Raw genomic sequence first — 18,781 nt, forward strand, 5'->3', positions numbered from 1 at the left:
TCTTTCCTGGTCTCCTGGGTTCTGATGGAAGACTGACCAGAGCAGTGCACCACCGGGTGTTTTATAGCGGGCTGGCCCCCCAGGCACCAGCCTCGGCGTTCCCATGGTCATTCCTTCCACATGGCCGGGCTGACATGGCACCCTGGCCTGCTTCTGCCCGCAGCCTTGTGAGTCTCCAGGCCTCCCCACCACCCCATACCTGCTACCGTCAGCTGCTCTCCCGTTGGTGGACTCCCAGGACTTGTGTCTTCCTGGAAGGAATGACACTGCTGTACATAGACCACTGCACTGTGGAGGCCCCAAGGTTGACTGGAAAAAGGCAGGCATGGTGGGAATTGGGGGGAATTTCTTAAGCTCTGTAACTTCCTCATTGGTTATTTTGTAAACTCAACAGCTTCCCCAAAGTGACTGCCAGCCACACCCACAGCAGGCTTGAGCTGTTTCTAGATGGAATTATTGGCATCATGGTGTCAGAGTGATTGAGTTCTACATGCCGGGCACTGGGCTGTGCTTCCAGAGAACCTTCTAGAGTGGCAGCAGTCACCTGCAGAGGCACCCAGCTCACATCCTTAGCCCAAAGTCAGCACCCTTCCTGTGTCCTGCCTCCAGAGGGAATGGACAGGTGCCTAGTGGTGGCCAGGGGAGCCCCTCGTGTACCCTGGCCCAGCAGCGTCAGGTGTCACCCGCGTTTCACAGGAGGAAGCAGCTGTGCCTCACTTTGGTGACTTTGAATGTGCAGCCTCACGGGGCAGGGGATTCAGGGCTAAGGTCTCTCACTGGCCCAGGATGGTGTTCTAACAAGGCCCAGGGTGGGCGAGACCCCAGAAGCACCCAGAAGGTTTCCCAGAATCTTTTCACTTGGGCCAGTACAAAAAGGGAGGGGAGGGCCCAGGGCACGAACAGGGTCAAAGTCCCATGGGGCTGGAGCCAGGTGAGACTAATCATATACAAAGGAGGGGCAGCAGCAGGGGGCGGTGCTGGGGGCAGGAAGGGGTGGCAGCAAGGCTATATAGCTTTGCCCTTTTTCTGGCCCCAGAGCTACTAACTTAGCTGTAGGGTAACAGTATTTGTTGTTTGGTATTCTTTCTCTTAAAAGTGGCCCCCATGCTGATTACACTTCAGACTCCCAGATCTGGTCCTGACCTCTTCTGAAGGTTGAACAAGGCAGCCGGCAGGTTTGAGAAGCAGAGTGGCCAGTACCCAGAAGTGGGCTGTCCTTGGGGGTGTGCCTCTTGCTCTCAGGAGCCAGGTGGAGTGCATGGCACAGGCTGGACTTTTTGGGGGTTCTCCTTCAGCTCTGGGCAGGAAGTTGGCTTCAGGTGACCTGACTGCCCAGGGTGAATGGGGTGAGCAGAGGCTGCCCAGCATCCAAAAGGGGAAGTGGCTAGCAGCCTGAGGGAGGTGGGCAGGAGATGAGGGCCACTGAGGTCATCTTGCCTGTCCCTCAGCCTCTGGCTTCCAGCCAGTGCACCTGGCGCAGGCTAGGCCCAGCTTTCCCTGGCTTGGGAAGAGAAGGGGCCATCCCATCCAGCACTGTGTCCTCTATAGGGGTCAGTCTCCTGAGCAGGGCTGGTGGGGACAACACTTTCTTCCATGTACCAGGCTCACCCTGCTACAGCGGACAGGTGGGGCAGGCACGTGGAGGAGGGGCTGCAGAGTGTGCCATCAGTGTTGCTTATGGACAGGTGTCCCTCAGGTAGAGGGAACAGCAGGTGCAGGAGTCCCTGGTGGCATGAGCCCAGGGTGGTGGAGTGGGCACCAGAGCCCACGAGACGGGGAGGCTACGAGACAGTTGATGACCTGGTTGGTGGGGGACCTGGGTGGAGCCAGGCCAGTCCCCCCTCAGCCTCAAGTCCGTCGCTGCACCCAGGCTCCCTCAGCCGACCAAGGTTAGTGCTGATGGTGTATGTGTGGCAGCTGCCCTGAACCCCAGATGTACCCGTGACCCGTGGCCACAGGCAGTGCCCTGCTGCCTGGGATCCCTGCTGAGGGCTAAGCACTGCTGTATGCTCTATGTGGGGCAGTACAGAATCCTGGGAACATGGACATACAGGCCACGTGCAGTTAGTGCTGGAGGGCAGGACCATCTGCGAGTAGTCACAGAGGCCACTTAGCTGCCTGGGTGCCTGTGACAGGTGTGCCACCCTCCACAGGCAGGGCCACTGCCAGGTGGAGTGTACCTGGGAAAAGTGGGGGCTATACATCAGGCTGTGGGGAATGATGTGGAAGGGCTGGTGCCTCCTGGTCACCCCTCAGGGCTGCAGGTGGTGATGCTGCTCCTGTCCTACCCAGTCAATTGTGGACTGGACCTTTGGACCCTACTATCTGAAAATGCTTGTGGTTTATCCCCACCTGTTTCAGTGACATTGCCAAGAAAATGGAACAGCGGCCATCAGCTCCTGGCCTGAGGGTAAGGTAAAGGGGCAAGGGGTCAGGCCCAGGTCCTACCTGTCAGCTCAGGTCTGCTTGCTGGGAGCCAGGCTTGGACCCCATAGGATGTAGGAACTCCCCAAGAGAGCCAGAGTGGGTGGAGTGGCCTGCCCCTATGGATTCCACCCTCCAGCACAGGAAGCTCATGGCTCAGCCTACCAGTCACTCCCACTTCAGCAGCCTGAAATAGCACCAGGCTGTCCTGCCTGGTATCTGAGGGGGACAGATACCCTCATCCAGCAAAGTGGACCTGGCCCACTCAGTCACAGGACCAGCCTCTCTGCTGTTGTGCGGGACAGAGAAAAGGGACGCTCTTCACTTGTCTGTGAAAAAGTGCCAGCATCCAAGCTGTAAAAACTGGCACGATCACCTTCAGGATCTCGTCTCGAGGCCTGGGAAGCCCTGGAGTGAGATGCTGGAGGTGGGTGGCTGCTGAGCTAGGCACGGCTTTCCCATGCTCTTGGGAAAAGAGCGCACCCACCCAGGAGGAAAGGTCGTCTCTGGGGAACATGGCCTCAGAGAGCTTAGGGGCATCTCTGGGGAACATGGCCTCAGAGAGCTTAGGGGCACACAAACAGAAGTCAGGGCTTTCAGCTTCCAGGGAGGGGATGGGAAGGCAGGGCCCTGTGAAGGGTTCTACCCCAGATGGCCTGGGTGGTGGCAGGTGGACCATGCTGTTCAGCAGGCCCCAGACCGGAGCTTCCCAGGAATCTCTGGGGGGACCATGCCTGTCAGGCCTCACAGCAGCAGGGGCAACCAAGGGCAGGTGTCCACCCCATACACTGAAGTCCCGCAAACAACCAGCAGAGAAAAGTCCCTCATGTCAAACTGCTTTATTACATCTTAAATAACAGTACAGTTCAACATAGCATCTACCTTGCATCCAGCCTCCTTGCAGTACACCAACTTTAAATACAGAAGGGGAGGGGGTGCAGAGAGCTCTGCAGAGGTGCAGGTGGAGAGCAGGAGGATCGCTGCACTCTCTGCAGGCCCAGGCCCACCGCAGGCCACAGCACAGTTTTGCACAGGTGGTGCAGAAGACAGGATGGCGAAGCCTCTACTGCAGCTACAAGGGGCGGTGGGCGAGGGAGGTGTGGCCCTCGAGATGAGAACCGGGTCTGCCTCAGGTGCAGAGGGTGGTCCTGGAGCAAGGAGGCAGGTGGGCTCTGTCCCTCCCCCACCCCTTCCCTCAGAATCCAACAGCAATCATTCGCAACAGGACTGCATTTTTTTTTTTTTTTAAAGAAGTAAAGAAAACAGTGACTTATCCCGCTACTCAGACGTGTAGAGCGCTTGCTGCTTCCGATATGTGTGCAGAGTAGCGACAGGAAGTGGACAGAGCCGCCACGGTTACAGCTTTAAGAGGGTATTTCTTAAAAGAAAAGAACACCTAAGGACTGAGTCCTATGTGCAGTGAGCATTTCTACAGCATGCGATTCTAAGAGTAAACCACCCAACATGGCAAACAATCAAAGTGTTTAAAATTCAACTTAGAAAGTCTGAGATCATTATTTTCAAAACATTGATTTGTACATTGTTTCATACACAAATAACCGACTGACTATCCAAGCACAGGACAGGCATCTTTCTTGAGAACAGGTTCCTGACGCGGGGCAGGGTAGTGTTAGGGGAATACAAACTTCCCTTCACAGGAAACCCAAGGTGAGAGTGGAGACAGCTGCGTGGAGCTGGGCGGGAGGACGGGCCAGGAGGGAGCTGGATCAGGACTCTGACCACGCGCTCTTGCTTCTCAGTGCTCCTCGTCCACAGCCATCTGTGACGAGAAGAGAATGAGCCAGCGACTATGCTGTATCGCCAGCAGCATCAGAGGCCTGTCCCAGACACTGGTCTTCCTTAACTTCTGAACACAGAGGAGTATGTTTAAAAAAGGAAGTGCGAAAGCTTCCAGAACCCTGCTACGGACGTGACTCGAAATTCAGAAACAATCACAAGATACAGTCCTTAACAGGCTCTGCATGGATGCCACAAAACAGGACCACTGGTCTACAGTTCCAGTCAGCTAGTGGAAAGGCGTGTCTGTCTCACAATTACACTCAGGGTGATCTTCTGGTTAACATGTTTATTGTAGTATTTCCTTTTAAAACTCATCCAAGACAAAAAAAAGAAAACAAAGACAATGGCCCCGGAAGGAATGCACAATTTGTTTTAGTTTACAGCACAGAGACCTTCTCTTAATGGGAATTGTGCTCTTGGTTTCAGCAATAGGTGAAGGAAAAAGATCTTGCCCTTTGAAGTTCTGAGGGGAGTGTGGGTGTCCACGTTAGTACGGTTGGATAGGATATGCTATCACTGCAGCGCTTCAAGGTCGGAATGGTCTTCCAGTCTCCGTGGCGTCCACCTGCTGTGTGAACAGAGTGTGGGTCAATGTACAGACTCAGGACTTGGGGCTCAGCCCCACAGCCAGCGCCACTGCCCTCTCCACGGCACCCACAGCCAAGGGGCCATCCCGTCAGTTCACTAGACTCTAAGACCAGGCCACGGCCACATTACTCTAGAAACCACACAGCAACACCTCAGGTCCTAGGAGAGGTGCTTTCAGCTCTGATCGGGGGAGGGTGTGCGGGCTGCTCCATTACCTACGGTGTTAGTTCCAGATCTTGAGGAAGCTGTCCCAGGACCCTGTTGCCACGGCCATACCATCATCAGTCACCCCCAGGCAGCTGACGCGGTTGTCGTGTCCAGCCAAGACACCTGGGAGCACAAGGGTACAATCACACGCACACCCAGGGCACCTCGCCCGGTGTCAGGCTGGGACAGATGCTGGAGGGCCAAGCCTCAGGTAGCACAGGAAGGACACCAGCAAGGGGAAAGTGTTGTCCACAAGGGAATCACACCAAAGGGTATGGCCAAGCCCAAGCTTGTTAAAGGGGAGTGGCGATCTGCAAGAGAGAATGGATCTCGAGGGAATGGATCCACTTGCAGGAGACACAAGCACACTGCAGAGGATGGGAAAGAACCACCTACACTGACCCAGGGTCACTCAAACCGACTCTGGCACACTCACGTGAGAAGCTTAAATCATCAAAGGACTACAAAATCAGGCAAAAGAATCAAAATGCTGATCTCAAAGCAGCTGACCACACAGGATATGGACACGGCTGTCTCTCCCTCACAGGGCTGTGACACTCCCCGCCACCATGCCCTCCTAGAGGGACTGAAGGATCAGCTGTGCTGTCCAGCTGAGCATGGGAGCAAGAAGTCCTGCAGTCAAGCTTCCTTGCTTCCAGACACAGACTTGCTGGAGGATACCAAGCGTCAGCCTCCTTCTGGTTAAGGGCTATGTGTCCATTAAAAGAAAGCCCGCTGGCAGCAATGACAGGGACACAGAGTGCAGACCAGTAACACGCTGTCGCAGATGCTCCCCAAGCCCTCCGCCTTGCTCCACCTGGGCGTGGCTGTCCCGCCTGCCAGCTGCTGCATTTCCCTTGCAGGGGCAGTGCAAGTCCTCCAGGGGCCAGCTCGCTGGAGCAGACCTGGGCCCTGGGGCTGCACACTCAGCTGGGGCCCAGTGCCACCTACCTGCCCTGTCTGCTTTGAGCGCATCCCAGACATTGCAGTTGAAGTCGTCGTACCCGGCGAGCAGCAGGCGCCCGCTCTTGGAGAAGGACACAGAGGTGATCCCGCATATGATGTTGTCATGGGAGTAGGTCATGAGCTCCTGGTCTGCACGGAGGTCAAACAGCCTGCAAGTGGCATCGTCCGAGCCGGTGGCAAATGCGTTGCCGTTTGGGAAGAACTGGAAAGAAGGCAAATCGAGACTGTACGCAGACACTCAAAAAGAAACCATGGTGACGTGACTGCTCAGGAGTGGGGCCCTTGCAAACACAGCTGGAAGGAAAGTGCAGCAATACACAGCAGGAGGTCGGCCATCACAGAAGGGCTCTGATTCCCTTGCAGGGGGCAGCCCTGGGCTGGCCACGTGGAGGAAGAGCAGAGCTCTCCCCAGCCCAGCAGACATGTCCCTCCAAGCCACCCTGGGAGGTCAGAGCCCCAAAACCCTGCGCTGCGGTCCGTGTGGGTATGCTGCGGCACCTGCCCCACGACGTCCCGGTGGGGCTGGGCCTGGCACAGGTGTCTGGAGAGGCACAGCACACCATCGGCTGGCCTCCAAGTTCGGGTCAGAGTCCAGCCAGTGTTCTGTGGGGTTCCACAGTCCTATCTGTGAGAAGAGAAAAGCCCTAGCTCGGAGGCGGCCCAGACTCACGCAAATGGCATTGATGTCCGACTCGTGGCCTGTGAAGGTCTGTCTGCACATCCCCTCCCGGACATCCCAGAGCTTGGCCGAGGCATCACAAGCACCAGAGACAAACAGTCTGGTGTCAGGAGCAAGAGACAGGCTCATGACATCTCCAGTGTGTCCAGTAAACGTGGTCGTCTGCTGGCCGGTCTCGATGTCCCAAAGAGCACTGAAGCAGGGACAAACAAGTCAGTCTCACATCTCAGCCCACCAGCCGCCTAATACACCACCCTTCAACCATCCAGGACCACAGGAAACTTCAGTGCTTTTACAGAAGACAAATTTAAACTTTGCAATGAGTTTTCCCCTGTGCTACTGGATTGAACCCAGGCATGCTTCACTACTGAGCTGCGTCCCCAGCCCCTTTTGAGACAGGGTCTCCCTAAGTCACTGAGGTTGGCTGGGAACTTGCAATCCTCCTGCCTCACTGGGATCACAGAGGTGCACCACTATACCCAATGTAATATGGCTTTATGTGGGGGAGAAACAGCAAAGCAAATAAACCCAAGGGCATGGCTGGTCCCAGGGCATCGGGCCCAGGGTGGCTTGCATCAGCACAGCTCCCAGTGGCTGTGGTACTCGGCATGGCACAGGAGTGGCTCTCGAGGCATAGCCATGGCTTCCCCAGCTGCAACTGCAGAAAGCCACAGCTCTGAAACTGTGCCCCTCCACACCGGCCCCCGGGGAGCTTGGCCAGCTTGGCAATGCAGATCTGTCAGAGGTCCCACAAGCTGCACGGGAGCGTCCTGGCTAGGCCTGAGGGACGCAAAGGAAGTAGGGAGCACAGGAGCCTCAAGGAAGCAACGAGATGCGAGTTTCAAAACCACCTTCTTAACCAAGTCTAGACCACAAGCTCCTGTAAATCAATGGGGTTACACTCCCTGGACCCTCTGATCCTACAAATCCCCAGCTGAAGGGGCAGGTAGGGGCCATGTCTCACAGACCCCACCTCCTCACCAGACATGGACCAAACTCATCTCATGGCTGGGTATCTGTGCCACAGACTGGCCAGTCAAAGCAGCTCCTGGTCACCCACAAATGCCTCCAAAGACCAGAAGACGAAGAGAGGGTAAAATGATCCTGGTGAAGCGTCTGGCCAACGCCATTCACTCGCATTCCAACTCTGCTCTCTAGCACTATGCTCATGCCTCAGGGGCGCTAGAGCCCCTGCCCCATGGACTAGGAAATATACAGCCAGGGGTAGAGACACAGAGCAACAGAGAGAATCAGGCACCGCCATGCATGATGATAGTCTGGAATTACCTGTAGTTAGTTCCAGTTGGAAATGGCCTGGTGAATGCCCAGAGCCATGTTTCTTGCATGTGTGGACTTACCAGTGAACAGAGGAGTGGTCTCAGACCATACTGCCAGTTCTGGCCAGGTGCCAATTTTCTTTATTCTTCGGTGATGGGCATTGAACCCAGAGGTGCTCTACTACTGAGCTACAGCCCAGTACTTTTTATTTCTTGTTTTCAGAAAGGGCCTTGCTAAGCTGCATCACGAGTCCCTAGGATGACAGGTGTGCGCCCCCTGTCCAGTGCTAGTCTGCTACTTACCACGTGGTGTCTCCAGAGCTGGTGACGATCTGATTGTCATCCAAGAATCGGCAGCAGGACAAGTAACCTGACAAAGACCAGACATAAATGATGACCCACACCTACCAAGCTCACATCCCATAAGCAAAGAAAGACAGAGTAGCCAAACAGACACGCCTAGAAGGCCCACGTCTAGGTCGGGACAGTCTGACAGCTACCTTTGGTTCTGTTTGTGCAGTGAACCAGCTGTGCTGGTGTGTGCTGCTGGGTGTGCGGAGACTGGGGTCACGCAAGAGAATGCCAGGTGACAGGGTAGTGCCTGGGACCTCCCCTGAGAAAAAGTCAGGGCTGTGGGGCCCAGTGCTGACCAGGGTGGGGCCAGAACAGCCTGAGCCTGGCCTCTCCGTGGAGTGGCGACAGCACTAGAGTCTCGAGAAGATTCCCATTTAGATTGATTACAGAAACACTTTCCCTCCATGTCCGTGCCAAGAAGCTGTGTGGCACTGTGACTCAAGTGAAAATCAAAACCACACACACACAGCAGCCCACTGAGGAGCTGAAGAGGAAGTGGCAGGAACATGAGAAAACAAAGTACTTATTCCACAGACATTGATCTGGCCCCACAGGAAAAATACAGAGGTGACGGACCCCAAATACCAGTATGTACCTAGAAAAGGATACGTAAGCTGGGCACAGAGCAGGCAGGACAGCAAGTTAGAAGCCAGCTTGGGCAGTATAGTGAGACCTTGTCTCAAAATGCATTGAAAGATCTGGGGAAATGCTCCTGGGTTCAGCCCACAGGAAAAGATTCATGGTCAAATTCTTCCTGGAGACCCAGGGAACATCAGGACCACACAGGCGCTGTGGTCTGGCATGGAGGGCGGGTCCAGCTGCCATCGCACCCTCACAGCTCCTGTGGCCAGCTTGGTCCTCTGCCTGCGCTTCCTCCTAGAAACCCCACCCATGGGGAATATGCCCAGATGGTGCTGCTCGGCCTCACAGTTCTCTGTCTGAAGGGGAAGTGTACGGGGCAGGAGAGAGGGTGAGACCCTATTTCCGACCTCATCAGGGTGGGCAGGAGAAACATGACCTCAGTCCAGAGGCAGCCCCACGAGCTGGTGCTTCTCTCCCACAGGACAGACTGGATGGTGAGCCCCAACCTTGCAGCCCCAACATAAGGACCTGGACGCCTGTCTTCAGCTGACCAGGAGGAGCCACCAAGATCTGAATGGTATCTGAGGTCCCCAAAGCTGCTAGAGCCCAGAAATCTTAAGGCATAGAAGGGGTGGTTAGCACCCTCTGGTAACTTTCCCAAGTCAGAGCTTCCAGAGTGCACACCAGTAGTCTCTGTGGCACCTGAGAATCAGGGCTGTTGGCTCAGTGTTACAACTCAAGTGTCTACTGCTTTCATATGTGGAAGGAATAAAACTATGCAGATACTATATCTTTTACACGTTTTACACATTTTCCCCCCTTAGGGACAGAATGTGGAAACTCTAATTCAGCCAGCAAATGTGCTACTTGTTAAGGCTCCATAAGCACCAAAACAGGAGTCCACCAAACATGGAGTGGTCAGTGTGGCTGGCAGAGTCCCAACTTGCCCTGTGAGGCCTGCCCCAACTTATGTGGTGGCTACTCAGCAGCCAAACAGCAGCTAAGGTTCCTGTGGGTTCCCTCAAGTCCCAGTCTCCCTGTTAACGAGCCCCTTTCAGGGAACTGTGGGAGAAGAGCTAGCTCTGCACATCCAAAGTCCCCGGTGTAGGCACCTGTGGTCCCAACCATCAGGAGGCTGAGCAGGTCAAGTTCAGGCCAGCCTGGGCAACTCAGTGAGGCCCTGCCTCAAAATGGAACAGAAATAAGAAGGGCTGGGTAGTGGCTCAGGGCAGGATCACCCTGGGTTCCATCACTGGTACCAAAAAAAAGAAAGAAAGAAGCAGTTCTCAGTACAAGGAGAGCCGCGGACGCAAGGTGAGGTCCCGTGTGTGCATGCCTGCTGCATGTTGAGGCCCTGGCCCTGTCTTCTGGGTGGCAGAGTCAGGGTTGTCCTGAGGCCAGCAAGAGAGCAGAGGCAGAGGGAAAGGCACCCTACCAGAGGGCAGCACAGGGCATCAAGGAGGTACCGCCAGGACATAGCAAGGGAACATCTCAAAACATCTGTCGCCAGGCTGGGGAAAGAATGCAATACAGGAATACACATGCACATTTATCTGGAGAAGCTGCTGTGGCCAAGCGCAGCTCCCTAAGGTAATGAGTCTCAAGTGTCTAGTTATAAGGATGGTCAGTCTCCACCGCTCCATGTCCACAGTGGAGAGCAGAAGATGGGAAACTGCCAACACCCAAACACAGACAGCGTAGCACAGCACAGCAGAATGCTCCCCAACTCCCTTGGCGACAAGGCCATGGTTCCAGCTAGGATTTTATGTAAAAACCACAAAAGATCATTCAACCTTCTTTTCCACAAGTTCTACCATGAATACACACTGGCAGCCCACACCAGGAGGGGACCAAGGAAGAGGCTCCACCTGGGGAACGGTGCCAGTGCCAAGCACCGGACCAGGTCAGCTGGCAAAGGGACACATGCCGAGGCCCTCCAGGAGAAGGGCCAACAGCTCCAGGAGCGTCTGTGCTCAGAAGCAAAAGAACTGTCTACCTGCAACTGCAGGAAAAGTCGGTGGGGTCCATGCTGGAAGACACACAGGGGCAGGAGAGAGGCGCGCAGCCCCTCAGGCTCCTCAGGCTGCCAGGGGCCCTGGGTCCATGCTGGCTGATGGCAGGCCGGGCAGGCCTGCTAAAGGAGAGGGAGCTTCCTCCTTGTGCGGCAAGACGGGTGAAGTGGAAAGGAGGTCCAGGTGAGCCAAGGCAGCCAGGGAGCACCTGGGTTTGCCTCCAGCCAGAGGGAGCCAAGCTGCTGCTGGTGGTGACCAATGCCCGGCGCGACTTGTGCAGGGGATTCCAGCCATAGACAGTGCCCTTCCTCTGTGTCCAGCTCACTAGGGCCTCTGAGCAGACACCCACTGTGTCGACAGGTGTGCCTGACTTCCAGCTTCTCTCTGCAGAAGAAGACTGTGCAGAAAACGAGGTCCAGCCTTACCGCAGGACATGGGTTCCCACGCGAGAGGACGATGCTCCCACGCCAGGGAGAAATGTGGCGGGGCCTCTGACACAACGCTCCAGAGGCGGGGCTTGTCCCAGAGGCCTCGAAAAGAAACTGTCGCGAGCACGAGTATGGATGGTGGTCTCTTCTTTAACCCCTGGGAATCAGCACTGAGAAGCATCTGGCTAACTGGGCCACACAGTCTTGTCAGAAATGAGAGTTTAGGAAGTTGATTGTTTTTCAAAGATGATCTAATGTCTTTATAACTATTTTCATCAAGACAGAAGTTGGAAGGTTTGTTTTCTCTGCAATATATTTAAGTTATTAGACACTCTGTCCCCGTCACTATTAACTCACTAGGTTGATCACTTCCAGAGGAATCCTAATTTTAAAATGAGACTCTGAAAGAGGGAACTCAGAAACAGCAGGTCCATGTACTGCCATCTCTGAAGTCCGCCATAGTTCCTGAGGCCTGGAGACAGGCTCACAATGGAAGCCTCTGTTGGTCCCACATGTGCCCTTCAATGCTATGGAAACAGGAAGACATCCTCAATCAGAAGCCTACTCATGAGGTTGACTGCAAATGACTCCTACCTTCACACAGCTGCACACTGCTAGACTCGGCCAGCCTGGCTGGACGTCTCTAGACATGCTGAAGAAAAAGCTGCAGGGGAAGCCCTGGGCCATGCACACAGCGCCCAATAACTGACAACTGATGAACGTGAGCAGAGAGCAGACCCCGCCAATGCACTGCTGCCCACAAAGGAAAGGGCAGTGCCTGAGCCCAGTGTGCAACAAGCGTCCTCAACATGGCTGCTTGAGATGGCCGGTGCACTACTACAGCAACAGGAGCCAGGCCAGAGCCACGAAGAGCAACCCTGGAAGCCCAGGTGCTGGGACTGGCAGGCAAGATAGTGAAGGCAGCTACTCATACTGGGCTCAAGATGCAGAAGAGTTAAGCCTATTTAAAAAAAAAAAAAAGAAAAAGAAAGAAAGAAAGAAAGAAAGAAAAGAAAGAAAGAAAAATTTTAAAGCAAAAAGTTAAAACCACTTTAAAATGGAAGTAAATAGAAATTCTATGAAAAATTCAAAAATCAGCCATAAAACTTTCCTGGACATCCTCTGTGGCTCACAAGTGTGATGACTGTGTTTTCATGCCACCATGTGAGATGTGCTTCTCTTGCGTGTTGGGACATTGCCCATCTGACGTGAAATGACCCTGTGGATGATGGCCCTGTGTGCTGAAGGCAGCAGACGCCAACAGAACGTGAAGAGACACGAACACACCTGGGCCAGTAGAGACCGCAAGAAGCCCAGCAAGCTAGAGACCATGGGAAGGGAAGACATGCTGCTTGAGTCCAGAGGAGAGTGTGGGACAGAAAAGGTGCTTGAAGACATGACCAAATCCCACGAGTTTTACAAAAGAATAATTTTATGTGTTCCAGATAACAAAGCAAAACGTATACAAAGAAAATCACACCCAGGCACATTATAATCAATTTGCTGAAAACCCAAAAATAAATCTTTAAAGTTGAAGTGGAGGAGGGAGTGTCAAAAGCTAACACAGAGTTCTATGCACCCAGTGGACTGTCCTTCAGGAGCCAGGCAAGCCAGGGCCAGGGGCCAGGGGCCAGGCCTGAGAGCCCAGCCTAGAGCGCTCAGCAAGAGCCTGTCTCAAAATAAAATAAAAACAGCTGCAGTGTGCTCAGCAGGAGGTGCCTCAGGCTCAGCCTGCACCACACAGTTCTGTTTTCCTATTCATTACTATTGTCAGTCCCTTCCCTGCCTAACTACGAGTCAAGCCACCACAGGTTCGGAAGTCTCTGGAAGGCAGAACACAGACAGGGTTGGTGCTGTCTGCAGCTCAGGTTCCACTGGGGGCATGGCTCACAATCCTGAGGAAGGGGATCTCCTGCACAAGACACATTCAAGAACAGTTTTGGGGCTGACAGAAAACCAGAACATATCCTCAGGAAGGCACAAGGAACACTAGAGAAGGCGACACGTGAGTTAGTGGAAAAGCTATGTTGATTTTATCCAGATTCGTAAGGCTATTTCTTTAGAATGTTTAAATGAGAAAATGTATAACAATGCGTTGTGAGGCTGAAGACACATGTCAATCTGACACTGATACAAAGACCCAATGCCCAGGAGAGGCACAGAGGGCCTTTGGGGTGTGTTCCGCTGCACCTGGCGGGCTGTGAGACCGTGTTTCATACAAACTTGCACAGCATTAATTAACTGTGAAAAAATGCAATCCCTAGAAAAACCACCAAAAACACTGCTAAAAGGTTTGCCTAAAAAGTCAACTGATGAAATAGGCTTCTGAAAAAGTCCAGTCGTTCAGAAGGCATGAAAGGAGAAGCACGACACAGCAGAGGGAAGCAGAGCAGGGCCAAGTGGCAGAGCTAACAACCGTGCCCGCAGGGCTGGGATCGGAACGGGATGCTCAGCAGGGCAGCAGGTCTCAGCCCCCAGCAGCGCTGCCACCACAAGGATGCACGGGCTCAGGAGCAGCGTGCTGTTACGGAGTGAGGAGGGGGATCTGACACAGTCTCACGTTGATCTTCCCCACGAGACAAAGTGCCCGTGTGGGGGACATGTATGAAGTGACCTCAGCTTGAAAGGTAGAGGCCTTCTGAGGGACAAGAACCATGGTCCAACTCACGCAGTCTACACGAGACCCCAGATAGTAACACAGAGTGGCAACTAAATGGAGAAAATATACCACACTAACAGCGAGCGCAAGGGTGGACTGGCTGCAGTGAGGCCGGATAAAGGAGACTTTAAGCCCCACACGGAGCAGAGGGATGGGGGGCGTGGCAAGATGCCACACAGACACGCAGATGTACCTGCTAGCTGAACCCAAAACAGGAACAGACTTACAGGGAGGAATGAGCAGTGCTTCATGCACACAAAGCAACAGATGATGTGGACATGTCACAAACCCTGCTCTGATTAACACTTACACAGACGATGCCCAACACAACATGGCTATCTGCACAGACCACAGGCTCACAGCTGTATGAACTGCTTTCTGAACACAATGTCATGTAATTTGAAATCAACAAGTTTATCAAAAAAACTTTAGATATATATACCCTGTGAGTCAAACATTCACAAGGGCATTAAAACTATCCCATCTGGTATGATAATTTAAGTATGGCATGTCAAAATTTGTAGAATACAGCTTAAAGCCAGACATAATTATAGGCAACTTGTAACTTCAAAAGTGCTTATGCTTGAAGAGAAAGGAAAGTTTAAAACCAGTGAGCTAAGGGCCTGCCTAAGAAGTCAAAAAATTCAGAAGAAAGCAACCCTGAAAGAAGGAAGGCTGTCTTGAAGAGGACAGAGGACATGTTCTTTCTGGCCTTGTCCCACTCACTCCCAGACTGCTAATAGGTACGAAAGCAGCACTGTTCACTCCTGTGAGGATCATTTCCCTGGCTTCATGTGAGGCAGGGAGCCCGAGATGTGTGGCCAAGAGCACCCTGAGGGACAGGGTTCTGAGACGGAGGTAGATAGAAGTGAAATATGAGATGGGACCTTCCTTTTCTGAACATAATGCCTTGTTATGAGGGCTGAGGGCCCAGGTAGACTCAGCCTGGTAGAACAGTTGGTGCCCACACTTAGAGCTGTCATTCTCTACAGAGCTGAAGGACCAGGTACCTTCTCTGTCCTCAGCAGCAAGAGTGCGAGAGGGTTGTGTGGAAAGGCCACACATACGTGTGGGATATGTGCAAACACACCTGTTCAGACGAGGAAGCTCCTGCAGAAAGGCCCTCCCGATGAAGATATTGCAGGACGAGACTCAGCTGTGCCACACTGAGGCACAGGAAGGTGGGATGCCAGGGACCAGTTACAGTGCTGGCCCACGGGTCCTGACTGGTCAAGGTACTTCAGGCCTAGCTTTCATGTCCAGAACTTGTGGCCATTACTGTGACTTTGCTTTGAACCAATCTTATTCATGACTGACAGGAGGCGAGCATCAAAACAAGCCCTGAGGTACCCTGAATAAGTGGCCTTTATCACTTGAAGGTCATTAATGAGTGTGTACCTGTGTGTCCCGCCAGCTCACGACTCACACGCACATTCCCTTCGCGAGTTTTCAGGTTGTAAATGGAGCAAATGTTGTCCAGACCACCACAGGCCACGTAGTTGCCAGAAGGGGCGTAAGCACAGGTCATGACCCAGGAAGAGCGCAGAGGGATGGCGTGAACCTAAATGGCAGAAACACAGACAAAACAAATGCCTGCAAGCTCAAGGACACAGCCAAGTGTGGTGGTGCACACCCGAGACCCGCCAGGCAGGAGGCAGAGGTGGGTGACTGCTGCGAGTTCAAGACCAGCCTGGGCAACACAGGGAGACCCGTCCAAGGACAGCACAGCTCCTGACACCACGACTGCACTGGTACTGCTCCACTCCCAGTGCAGACAAGGGCCCACGCTGTGTACAGAGAAATGGACTCTGTGGCCCCTCGGCTGCCTGGAAGCCCAGTGCTGCACACCGAGACGCCCACCGAGTGCAGAGTTCACTGGAGGCACGACCTTCAGCAAGGCGGGCACCAGAACGACAGCAGTGCTGCCTCCTGATCCAGAGACAGAAAACAGCAGCACTCTGCCAGCTTGCCAGAGGGCTGGGAATTCATTTAAAACACAGAATGTCCTTACCAAAGCAACTGAATGCATGTTTCAATCAACTGGCCACACACACCTCCCTGTATTTTGGATTCACTGGAATTTCTGCAATCTTCAATACACATTTAGTATTCTTTAGTAAAATATAGGCACATTACATTGTTTACATGAGCTGTCTGGGCTCATAATAGTACTTTTTTCGGGTTGTAGATGGGCACGACGTGTTTATCTCATCTATTTATCTTCACGTGGTGCTGAGGCTGGAGTGCTGCCACAAGCAGGCAAGTGCTCCACCACTGAGCCCCAGCCCCAGCTGCATGACATACTGATACAGGATTTTTATTCGATTTGTTTTCGGGCAGTGCTAAGAGCCTTCCACATGCTAGGCAAATGATCTGTCCCAGCCTCCCCTAACTTCTGTGAAAGGGGCTCACTATGTGGTGCAGCCTGACTCAGGTGATCTTCCTGTCTCAGCCTCTAAAGAGCTAGAATTGTGGACACGCAGCCCCATGCCCAGGTGCTGGGGACAGCCTGGATCCTGAGGTGTGCCAGGCAAGCACTGCCTCGTTACATTCCCAGATCTGGCTAAATTCTAAGAATAAGTTAATTTATGCTTCAAAGTAAAATGCCTTTCAGATTATCTTTTGTAAAAAGCTGTAACTAATGAAAAGCTGTATTTTTACATTCTACAATTATAACAGTGAAGCCAGGCATGGTGGTGCACACCTGTAATCCCAGCTACTCAGAAGGCTGAGGCAGGAGGATGCAAATTCCAGGCCAGACTCAGCAACTTGGTGAGACTCTCTCTCAAAATAAACAAACAACAACAAAAAGGGCTAGGGATGCAGCTCAGTGGTAAAGCACCCCAGGGTTTGATCCCCAGTGCTGGGAGAGGAAAAAAAAAAAAAAAAAAGGAGGAGCTGGGTAAGAAAAGAGCCCACAGGCAGCTCTTCCAGCTCTTCTATGGGTCCTCACTATAAACACAAGACTCCCAGAGGCTGGCTCCTGTCAGCCCCCATCAGGTGAGGCGGAAGGAACCAGCTGCTCTCTGGGGGTGTTTCAGGGAAGGGTCTTCAGCAGCCTACCTTGTTTGTGGTGTAGCTATCCCAGATGATGAGCTTTCCGTCCTGTGAGGCGCTGACGAGAAGTCTGGGAAAAAAAGAAGCAAACTGAGCTTGGCTGGCCACAGAAACCCCACAAAGGAACAGAACAGAATGGAAAGTGGAACTTTGGTGATTTCCAATACATGCTTCAATGTTGCATTTGCTTGAGACAAAGTATACTTACTGATAAGAAAAGGAATCTAAAAGTCAGACCAACTGTGAAAGCAGGAACTCAACAGCTCAGACTGGAAAGAGCCTGGTTCCTACATCTGGACTACCAGGCTCCTTCCCTTGCAGGTGCAGACAGGCCAACCTCCTCTTGCAACTGTTGCCACCTGGCTTCCATTCAGTAAGCCCAACTGGAGACAGATCTCTCAAGAACCAAAGGTGATATAAAATATTTACTATACAATTTCCTGTTCCATTCCAGCACAGAGAAAGCCCGGATATAAGTGAATAAAAGGCTTTTAGGCCTTCCAAATTCATGAAACATTTCTCATCCAAAACCCCCACGAAACACAGCAGCCTGAGTGAACACTAGAATGTCGATCTCTACAATCATAAGGCGGTGCCTAGCACCCACCTCCACTTAAGGAGATCAGAAAGGATGTGGAATCGTATCTGAAATGGCAGAGACCAGGAGGGTCACAGACCTTTCACAACTTCTTTCTTGCTGTAGGCAACCACGCAGAGTTTGGGGTTTGTGTTGAGAAGCTGCCCTGTCTATACTTACAGAATTAAGACAGGATACCGCAAAAGGAAAGCATGACTAATGGGCAAAGAAACTGAAGTTATTTGGAAAGCAAACTGAGTGACGGTGGTCCTGGGAGTCACAACTACTCATACGCATCCTACGGCATGTGCTGTTGCCAAGAGTGGTGGCCATGCCTGTCATCCCAGCTCCTCCGGAGGCTGAGGCAGGAGGATGACAAGTTCCAGGCCAGCCCCAGGAGGATGGCAACTTAGTCAGACCCTGCCTCAAAACATAAAAGACTGGGCAGGCAGCTCAGTGGGAGAGCACCCCAGGGTTCCCAACACTGCAAAACACAAACAAACATCAAACAATCACACAGGTTCTAATTGTTTTAGCTGTAAGCATATTTGGCTACTTGAAGCTGATCAAAAGTTTGAGGTAAAACTCAAATATGGATCACTATGACACGTAACTACTCACAAACTTCCTTCACAAAGTCAACCAATTGGGCAAGGAAAAAAAACTCTCTCAGCACTTTGCTACAAAATTGAGCAGAGAACTAAATCACATGCAGAATCCAATCCTATTACTTTTCAGATACTTTTTCTGGTAGGGACGGAACACGGGCCTGGTGCATGCTAAGCTGCGTCTACCACAGGGCTGCACCCCAGCCTCCAGGCACAGACACCACGTGCCAGGTGCTTCCCACCACTTCCCTGAGACAGCAAAGGCCCCCTCTGGGCCCTATTTCTGTCTGGCCCTTCTGAGCGTTGACTGAAGCATCAGAGCCACCTTTAGCAGCTCATCCTCCCAGTCAGGGTCACCTTCAGAGATCTGCCTTTCAGGGAGCTTAATAACTGCTGACTTGCCCAGGGGTCAGGGCAACGTTAAGCCATGTGCTGATCCCTCAGAAGGTGAGAGAAGACAGGACTCCTAATCCCAGGTCAGGTACCTGTTGAGGAACGAATGCAGATCATAAGCCTCCTGAGGCGCCCTCAGCACCAAGGCAGGAGCTGGCAGCCAGCCGGAG

At 52.9% G+C, this 18,781-nt stretch overlaps 1 protein-coding gene and 3 long non-coding RNA genes across 7 annotated transcripts in view; 3 read left to right on the forward strand and 1 right to left on the reverse strand.

Annotated features, from left to right (window-relative positions):
* The window catches only part of LOC306667403, a 104,000-nt gene that overhangs the window by 41,587 nt on the left and 43,632 nt on the right, over positions 1-18,781 (forward strand). The gene's annotated exons all lie outside the window — the stretch shown is intronic.
* The window catches only part of GNB1 (G protein subunit beta 1), a 105,725-nt gene that overhangs the window by 32,742 nt on the left and 54,202 nt on the right, over positions 1-18,781 (reverse strand). For 2 of the 4 annotated variants that reach the window (XM_079149823.1, XM_079149821.1), the window contains 7 exons: positions 17,040-17,103; positions 15,375-15,537; positions 8,245-8,311; positions 6,656-6,857; positions 5,971-6,187; positions 5,028-5,142; positions 4,496-4,789 (listed from right to left, as the gene is read on the reverse strand). In XM_079149823.1, the coding sequence (XP_079005949.1) occupies positions 5,036-5,142; positions 5,971-6,187; positions 6,656-6,857; positions 8,245-8,311; positions 15,375-15,537; positions 17,040-17,103 (820 nt within the window). In that variant the 3' untranslated portion in view covers positions 4,496-4,789; positions 5,028-5,035. Of the gene's footprint in view, positions 1-4,495; positions 4,797-5,027; positions 5,143-5,970; positions 6,188-6,655; positions 6,858-8,244; positions 8,312-15,374; positions 15,538-17,039; positions 17,104-18,781 lie in introns of those variants that run through there. The other 2 variants (XM_079149822.1, XM_079149824.1) reach the window with 2 other exon arrangements.
* Positions 2,912-5,156, forward strand: LOC306667399. Its single transcript, XR_013765522.1, has 3 exons — positions 2,912-2,926; positions 2,990-4,805; positions 5,040-5,156. It is a non-coding gene; the product is annotated as an uncharacterized lncRNA (long non-coding RNA).
* Positions 11,621-13,556, forward strand: LOC306667404. Its single transcript, XR_013765526.1, has 2 exons — positions 11,621-12,271; positions 12,331-13,556. It is a non-coding gene; the product is annotated as an uncharacterized lncRNA (long non-coding RNA).

Source organism: Sciurus vulgaris (genome assembly GCF_902686455.1).
Source record: "Sciurus vulgaris genome assembly, chromosome: 1".
Lineage (NCBI taxonomy): Eukaryota > Metazoa > Chordata > Mammalia > Rodentia > Sciuridae > Sciurus > Sciurus vulgaris.